The 8,962-nt window shown below is 39.6% G+C and overlaps 1 protein-coding gene across 4 annotated transcripts; it reads right to left on the minus strand.

Moving 5' to 3' along the window:
* Positions 1-255: 255 nt before the first annotated feature.
* tk2 (thymidine kinase 2) lies at positions 256-8,720 on the minus strand. Of its 4 annotated transcripts, XM_037124865.1 has the most exons (11): positions 8,479-8,607; positions 8,277-8,353; positions 7,400-7,437; positions 7,040-7,114; positions 6,006-6,059; positions 2,691-2,780; positions 2,459-2,532; positions 1,854-1,942; positions 1,460-1,539; positions 1,194-1,274; positions 256-997 (listed from the first exon to the last, which is right to left on the minus strand). In XM_037124865.1, the coding sequence occupies exons 2-11, from the start codon at positions 8,290-8,292 to the stop codon at positions 911-913; spliced, it is 684 nt and encodes a 227-aa protein (XP_036980760.1). In that variant the 5' UTR covers positions 8,293-8,353; positions 8,479-8,607; the 3' UTR covers positions 256-910. The 4 variants fall into 4 exon arrangements, with proteins under 4 accessions (XP_036980760.1, XP_036980757.1, XP_036980758.1 ...); XM_037124862.1 differs by lacking the exon at positions 8,277-8,353 and having other exon boundaries at positions 8,479-8,720; XM_037124863.1 differs by lacking the exon at positions 8,277-8,353 and having other exon boundaries at positions 7,400-7,511; positions 8,479-8,618.
* Between the last annotated feature and the right edge of the window lie 242 nt (positions 8,721-8,962).

Genomic DNA, 8,962 nt, shown 5'->3' on the forward strand with positions numbered 1-8,962 from the left:
AATTTCTCCTTTAATAATCCCTCGGCTGAGCAATTGTTGGTTTCCTCAACAAAGCTACAGAAAGAAAGATATAAAACGTGTGCAGGGTTAAATACAGCACTTAGGATTAAAAAGAAACCTGTGGAAACATATTCTTGCTGTATCAGGTCTAGAGAGAGCAATAGCTTGTTTGAACAATGCTGCCGTCTGTTTAGTTGCATTTGTGAGCTGACAGCCAACATATCGTACCAATACATAAAGAAGAAAATGCTTAAAAATATTTTGATTACTTTAATTAGAAATGATTTAATATAGTATAAGACCAAATATCATACACTCATACAAAGGAGTAACAGAAACATGTCAACACTACATGGCTTTCATGTGGCCCCAAAATCAATGATATCACTTTAAGGTATACATGTAGTCTGTAACTGTAGTGGGTGGAGTGCTGGCTGTTGCTAACACTCCACTCCCACAAATAAAAAACACTTGTCCCCTTGTGATCCACTCCATCATTGTCGTTCATCGTCGACAATAAAGGATAAACTTAAGTGCTTTACACAGTAGACTAAAAAGCACTAATAAATAACAAATGCACCAGAAACTACAAACAATGTGGTACAACTCTGCTAAACGTCACAGTTTAGGTGACATCCGCAGAGGATGGATGCTTAAAAGTTTCTCAAGTTATTTTATTAAACTCACTATTTTGCTTGGTGTGAAGTTCTATTTATATATACATTTTGGAAAGTGTCTACAAATGGTCATTTGCCCTTTTTAAAATGAGTTGCCAAATTGCTAAAAATGTAAATCAGAATCTTAGAACTCTAGCGGTTGTGAAAAGCTTTAAGTCAATGTAGCAGATAAACTGCACAACAATGGTTTTGGGATGTCCTGTCTCCATGCAGGATGTGTGTGTAACAGGGTATCAGTGGTAGCTAGCTGCTAGGATTTTGTCACGGTTTTCTTCATACTGGCTGAGCATCTTCTGGAGGTCATGGTCAGCAGGAATCACCTGCAGAAAAAAAGAAGGTGCTGAAGGAGACAAAGACACTACAGATTTCAAGGTCACTAAGACACCTTGACATCACATGGAGAGAGGATGATCAGCAAAACAAAGGCATCAGAAAAAAGTTACATTTGAAACCTGAAACTACTGTATGTAGGTACAGTATCTACATAAACCAATGAAAAATGTGATGGTCAATCACCAGAACAGGAGCAGGAAGAGGGGATGAGGTCCGGTTGATGAGCCAGTCCTCATACAGCTGGTGGATGGACTCCAGATACTCCTGGTGAACAAAGACAGACAGACAGACAGACAGACAGACAGACACACACACACACTGGATTGAGGCCTCATTTAAGATGGCACACTGGTGCACAACGCACAAAATGTTAATCTTTGCAATTCTCAAAAAAAAAAAAAAAAAAGTAAATCTCAATTTGACTTTTTTGTTAGAGTTTGTGTTCTCACCAATGGAATGACTTTCTCCTCCTCTCTGCATCTCTGTTTTAACCTCTCATGACAAGTCTGAGGAGAAGTCTGCAGGTAGACTGGCAATGAGAGCAAACAGTCAAAGAATAAACAGCAGTCCAGTTCAGATTTTAAAAACCTAGGTGAATTAGTTGTACATCCAATATACTAAATCACGTTTCCTGTCTGCGTATCAGACATTCACAGTTCAATATTTCTATTCAGATAGGATGCCTATAGATACTCATTACCTCTTCATTTGAAAACATGATGTTGCCAGTCTGTCATCAGTCTCTGTCTGGAGTCTTAAGAAACCACTGCAACTACTGCATTTCTTATGTTCATCAAATCTTGATTAAATGTGTGTTTGTATTTCTGCTTTGTGTATTCTCACCAATCAGATCAACCGGAATGGAAATGTTAGTTGTGATCCAATCAAACCACTCAGTGAGGACAGCATAGTCCACTTCAGGCATTTTCCCACTGGGAAAAAAATGTGTCAAGAAATATGAGCAATATTTAATAAAAACCATGATATGATCTCAATTTGGCACCATCACAGATTTTTCATAGCATTTACATCTCCTTTAAATAGGGCAATACTGTAAATCAACCAGCCAATTTTTAATGTTAATCTTGGATTAACCATAATGTAGCATCAGTGTTAAGTGTCTTTATGTGTCAGGTATTTAATTCTCTACCTAAGTCGAGAAAACAAACATTTTCTCTAACACAGTTTGAAAATATGTGACAAATTATATGTTAATAAACTTCTATATTGTGATATAAAATTAGTCAACCATGACATAAAATGTTATCCATTCTGCCAACCTTTTCTTATATAAATGGCCTTTCAGAGAACATTGCACCTCCAGGAGGTATTAAATATAGTCTATGACCTTGAATTATTATGCATTAGAATCTATCAAAGCAGGATGAGAGTTTAGCTGAACTGTATTTATTTAGTCTCTTGGTCTGATCCAGGTGCTGAAGTGTTACCTTTTGAAGAGATTCTCCACAAAGATGTACTTGGCACTGAAGATGGACCTCTCCATCATCCTGACAGGAGCTGCCTGGTAACAACAGAGACGTTTAAATACATATAGCTGAATCCTGATGAGGTCTTATGTTTGCATCACCAGTCCACAGCAAACATGTTTGTCAGCGCCGCAGGTCACCACAACATTTATCACTAGTATACTTAAAATGTGTGTTTCCTGGTTACACTTACTATCGTCGACAGGTGTCTATCCAGCATGGTGAGTTGAACATAAGTCTGCAGTGTGATGCCCCAGCGTGCAGGATCCTGATACATCAGTGCCTACAGAGACAGAAATAAATAACTGACACAACCCCCATGCTATACAAACCACAGGACTGAGGCTGGGTGGTATGGCATTAAAACAATTTTGTCATGTATTTAGGCCACATTGTGATACACAGTTTAAATCTCAATATTTTGAAATCTCCTCAAAAGCATTTCATAAATATTGATGCAACAATGTAATGCAATAAATGCAACAAAATCAAATATCGCAATATTTTTGACCAAATACCTCAATATTGATATTGTAGGGATGACTATTGGTACTTTCACAAAATATCAACACAATGAGATATTTGATAAATTATCAACAGCAATATGGATGTAACGTGGGTAAAGGCAAGTATTAGAACAAGAAAACAGCACTTTACTGTTATGCAGCCTCTAAAATCAGGAAAAGTCATATTGTGATATAATTTTATCCAAAATCTAAGACCATATATGGTATAGTCTCTTACAGTGTAACATTATAATATCCATATGTCATCCAGCCTTACCCTTCATGCATGGTATGATGTGGATAATGGCCCCCTCAGGATGGATTATAATCATTTTAATCTTTATGAATTTATTGCTATAATTAGGCTAAATCTCATTGAAACACAGTACACAGGAGATACCTGTATAAATCAGGCATATTGCATCGTAATTCAAGTGTCAATCACACAAATTTGGTCTAAAAAAAAAAAAAGAGCAAACAAGGGCCTGTTGTAGGTCTTCACATTTTACACCACTGTCAAACCAAAATGGTCAGGTTTGCAGTTTTTTAGGCTTTTACCACTAAAAATGGGTGTTTGACTTCTTTCCCATTGTCAGCTGACAATATAAGCACTGTTTTGTTTTTCTTGTGTGTCATGTTCATTATCATGAGTGTGCCTGGAAAACAGCGAACAGTAGAAAGCAGCAGATCATATACCTCATCACAGTGCAAGCCTCTACACATCAGGGACCGTGAAGTCCTGTCAATACTGATGTATTAACACATTAAAACATCAAAGTTACAAACAACACTATGCTGCCTCTGTAGCTTAGCTTGTTTGTAGCAGTTAGATTAGCTCCCAGGTTCTGTGACGTAAAATGTATTTTTATAAAAGTAGTCTGGTGGATTTGAAGACAGCTCAGATGGATGTAACAGCTTCAGTTCCCTGTCAGTATCCCACATTCACAGCAGCCTGTCTGTGCAGGGAGCAATCAAGGTCATTCATCCCAAGTCACCTTTGTCATATTGTCTTCATAGTTTTTTTGTCTTCTATCATATAATACAAGATAAAGAAAAATAAACAATAAGGTCTGCTATTATCATGAGTTGTGCTGTGGCATCTGTTTCGTATAACATGTTTGGTTCACGCCTTCATTTGTGTTGCGAAAGTGCAGAAAAATCGACCTTGTGCTGGAAAAGAATTATCCTGTTTTTTTCTCTGTGTAATATTCACTTAAACTTTTCACTTATACTACTCAATACATCCTCACATCCAGGAGACATTAACCTTGTTTTAAGAAGTCTCAATCACAAGCATTCTAAGTCAGACTTTTCTGGAGCTGATGATGAAAATAGCTGTGGAGGGAGAGATACCTCACTTCTTCCTCATCTCTGTTGAGAGTTGCACATGTACAGTTCAAGGTTCTCATTTATAAACAGTGCATACACACAAAATGGGGCCTGAAAGAGGCGTACACCACTTCCCATGCAGAAGTTGTTATCTATCTAAGCCTAGCTGTGTAGGTGGCTGTAGTGAACACCATCTATTGTGCTGTCAGGCGCTAACGGAGCACAATGGAGACACATACCAGAAACACACACACAGACACACACCCTTCTCCAGTCAGCTCACCTGGCCTTTTATAAGTCCAGTAAGGCTAACATTACAATTATCAAAACATGGGCACAGGACCTTGGGGTGATAATAGACGAAGTTATGGAGGCGGACATATGGGAGCATGCTAACAACATACCCCTATGTAACAGAGCAAAGAAAGCACAATTTAAATTACTGCATCGCCTTCAGATATCACCTGAACTCAGTCATAAGATGGACCCAAAGTAATTAGCTCAGTGTATGAAGTGTAATAAGGAAGTTGGAAGCTTTATACATACTGTATGGACCTATGTGCATATCCAGGATTGCTGGGTAGAAGTGGCTTTGAAGGGGGGGGGATAAATGCAAAAAGAATGTGTTGTATACGTGAACAAGATGTGACATATAATTAATAATAAAGACATACTTGAAAAAAAAAGCGTGGGAGCAGGCAGGAACGTAGATTGACCGGTAAATCGAGAGCTTCGCCGCCGACCCCGTACTCCCGGAGCACCTCCCACAGAATGCCATGAGGGACACGGTCGAATGCCTTCTCCAAGTCCACAAAACACATGTGGACTGATTGGGCAAACTCCCATGAACCCTCGAGGCTCAGGTACTGACAAAGAAGCCCCTGACAGTGTAACAGCGGTTTTCTTTCATTTCAGTCTCTCTTTTAAACTCAGCACTAACTGGAGTATGTTTGTATGTGCTTGAAGATGTAAAAGTATTAACAAAAACATCCTTAACTTCAACATGTCACAGGATTACAGTGTCCACCTGGGTGTGTGATTCCATCACAGCTGAGTGAAGCTGGTCATTTGACAGAGGAATGAATGTAGATTGTGCCCGTTCTGCTGAAGGAGAGCATGAAGTCAAAGATATTTTAAAAAGCAAACACCACTTCCATGTGGTCTGAGCCTGGTCAGCTGCTCGACTGGTACTGCACATGTGCAACTCTCTCAACACTGATGAGATATAAAGTGAGATGTCTCACTCCTCAGCCACTTCCGTTATCAGCTGTGGAAAAATTCAAAATAATATAGATCAAGAATTTTTATAACAAGTTTTAACATCTCCTGGGTGTATTCTGATGAGGTATATTGTCTGCTGCTTTCTGTGGTTTCTGTTTTTCCCAGCACATTTATGATGACCAATCAGAAACTCTTCCACTGGCAATGTGAATAGATCTGATCGCTGATTATCAGTGAGTTGACCTGCATTTAAAAACCTTGCTTATACGCACTAATTTTGGCGTAACAGTGGTATCAGGGGGTTTTACTGTTATTATCATTTCAGAAAGGGGGTATTAGTTTTGTTTCTTTAAAACCATAATATTGAAAATATTACTTTATTTAATGCTCAGAGAACGTCTCCTGTAAATATGTGTCCATTAGTCTGACAACAACACTGTCATGTGCAGTACCAGAGGGTTGTGTCCACGGACATTCCTCCATTTAGAGACTGGTTCTGTAAGGACCTGCAGAGCAAGAGAGAAATGTAATGTTAATAATGCTTCCAGTGTCTGGTGTTTGCCAAATCCTAACTCAACAGTAAGACTGCTGAAACACTGCATTTTAGAACTGAATCTTCATCTGTGTGATACTGAGTGCGCATTAGTTTAAACTAATGACTGATGGGATTAATAATTATTACTGATGCTTACTTACACACCTCAACAATCAATTGTAGAAAGGTATATAGCAGTCTGTGCAACATCATAAGCTTGCATCATATGTGTTAAGTAAAAATATGGAGGCATCTATAATAATGTACGCCTCATTGTGACTAACATTTTTGGAGATTATTAATGTGTCATGTATTTTGATACATTTAGGAGGATGCATGCTGGGTCACAAATGATAATGTAAGTGGCAGAAAAGGTATAAGTAACACTCCTCAGCTTTAGGCGTGCGACAAAGTTTTCAAACCCAGATGAAACATCCAAAGTAAGAAAAACACAAAATACATTTAGGCTTTATTTTCACTATGAGATGAAAACAATAAGTCCTGACTACACTTGATTCTTTCAAGAGTTTATTGGTGAGTATAGGCCAATGAGCATTACAAGCCACATCTTGTTTATAGCTAGTTAAGACAACTTTTTTTTTTTTTTTGCCTTTTTTGGCTTTACTGACAGTACAGCTGAAGAGTGTGACAGGAAACAGGGTAAGCAAGGAGGAGCTGCAGAGCCTCAGCACATGGGTCGCGCGTGCTACCAACGGAGCTAAGCGGCGCCCCAAGACAATTGAACTTCTTATTCGTTATAAGCCATATCAGAAAGCCTTGTGTGTGTTTATAAGCATTTTAATGCACTGGAAAGTATTACAGAAAATAACTCCACCACCCTCTTGCTAAATAACAGCTATGTTACAACTGGGTGGATACTAGTGTTGTAGCATATACACACAATTCTGCAACATTGCACACCACTGCTGTATGAGGACCTGGCTCTGTTACCTCTATGTTGCTAGTTTTGCTGAAATACTCCAGACATGTTGTCTTCCCACTGGCAATGTTCCCCTCAATACAGATCTGACAACAGTGACAGGAGACAGGGGTTAAAGTCAAATCAAGAAGATCAAGAAGAAATGTGAGAAAACTACCATGTGAAGTATGTGCTTGTGTGAACAATGATTATTAGCATTTATTAGTATTTAATAATAATAATAATAATAATAATAATAATAATAATAATAATACTATAATAATAATAGTAATAACGGGAAAACCACAGTAGATGCTGCAGCCAACAGTATGAATGTAGATCATCTCAGGTATGTACTGTACTATGATGACTGAATGCAGGGGGAGACTCACCACTGCTTTCTTTTCCTCTCCATTTCGCACCAGTTTCCCTTGGAAGGAAGACAACATAGTGAGTCAAGACTTCACCACCCTGATCTCTCAGTGCTGGCCTCGGCTCAGGAGGCTACGGCGAGGTCAGAGGGAGACAAACATGTTAAAATGCACAACAGGCACAGCACAGTGTGTGGACAGGCTTGTGCTGGCTCTGTATTCCAGGATACTGAACTGATAAGACACAATGATTATGTGGTTAAGGTGTTTTAATATGAGACCATTTACATCTACAGTCTGAGCAGCTGAGTAGCTGTTGCCCCAATTCTTCATCCATGGTGGATGTTAAGAACACCAAACAACAGTCTGCACTTCATGTCCAATTTGCTGGAGTACATAGAGACCAAACACTGTCACATTTAACACTTACAGGCTGCACTGTTCAGGGGTCAGCTGGTCAAAGCAGTGTGGGAAACAGTCACACCTGACAGACCGTCATTAAAAAGGTGTACCAAGTAGATTTGGGAAATACATTTTAATGAGAGGAGGAAGATCTTCATCGAGTGATTTTAGTTAAGGCTAAGTAAGCAAACTCTCTGCTCTCATGACTGAATTTAGATTTTACTATTGTAAATATCAAAATTCGGAGTGTGAATTTGTTGTCCAACACGACACAGTGTCCCTTCAGTCCGCCGCCCAGGACAATACCGGATGCCGCGCACGTGCCCAGCTGGGAGATCGTCTCTACCATAAACATACATGTATACATGTCTATGGTAGACGTATGTACATGTATATAGACATATATATATATATGTATATACGTCCACCATATACATGTATATATATATATGTATGATCTGACTCTACCGGTTGTACAGACGGTGAATAAGCTCACCTGAGTGAATTAGCATTAACTGAGCTGATAACGCCCCCAGTCCATCTGAATGGGCCCTGGTCGACTGAGGACTCCTCCTGAGATAACGATATTGCGCGTAGTTGAGAGAGTAGAACACTCTTAAATGGAAATGGACAGAAGTGCGCCGTCCAGGACACTGTATACTGTCTCCCAGTTAACCGACCGGTTTCTCTCAGACTACCTTTACTGACGTGCTGCGTGTCGCTGAGTGCTCGGCTCTGGATCACAGTGGCGCCGGCAGCAGGTAACTTCGTCCCTCTGTTACATCCAACAGCGCGGAATGATGGCGGAGCCGCAGCACACCGGCACAGAACGAGTCCAACACGGCTGACCAGGAGCGACAGACGACCACCAGCCACAGACATTTCATAACACACTCATTCAGCTTCCCTTCTTCGTGTTTGAGCGTTATTTGTGGCTGGCAAGCAATGAATTGGCACGTCACCGCCCCCTACTGGTGTGGAGCGCGATCAGAGGGCGAAGTTACGTGGCATATTCAAAAAGAATAAGAAAGAAAGAAAAGTTATATCGTTTCTATCGATGTGATAACACGTCCCTTGAGAATGTTGTAGAATGTCTATAAGGTTAAAGTGTACTTTTACGTCCCTGAGGTTTTCCATCATTTGTCTTCTCTCTTCCTCACACTGTATCTCAGACAGTTCTGT

This window comes from Acanthopagrus latus, chromosome 15 (genome assembly GCF_904848185.1).
Source record: "Acanthopagrus latus isolate v.2019 chromosome 15, fAcaLat1.1, whole genome shotgun sequence".
NCBI classification, from domain to species: domain Eukaryota; kingdom Metazoa; phylum Chordata; class Actinopteri; order Spariformes; family Sparidae; genus Acanthopagrus; species Acanthopagrus latus.

Bases quoted from the DNA above. Each gene is read 5' to 3' on its own strand.
- tk2 (XM_037124862.1), bottom strand. From the start codon at position 8,662: ATGTCTGTGGCTGGTGGTCGTCTGTCGCTCCTGGTCAGCCGTGTTGGA. The intron at 7,438-8,478 runs GTAGTCTGAGAG...CTTCCTTCCAAG, and splicing joins CACGCAGCACGTCAGTAAAG to GGAAACTGGTGCGAAATGGA. The intron at 6,060-7,039 runs GTAACAGAGCCA...CTTGCTCTGCAG, and splicing joins GCAAAACTAGCAACATAGAG to GTCCTTACAGAACCAGTCTC.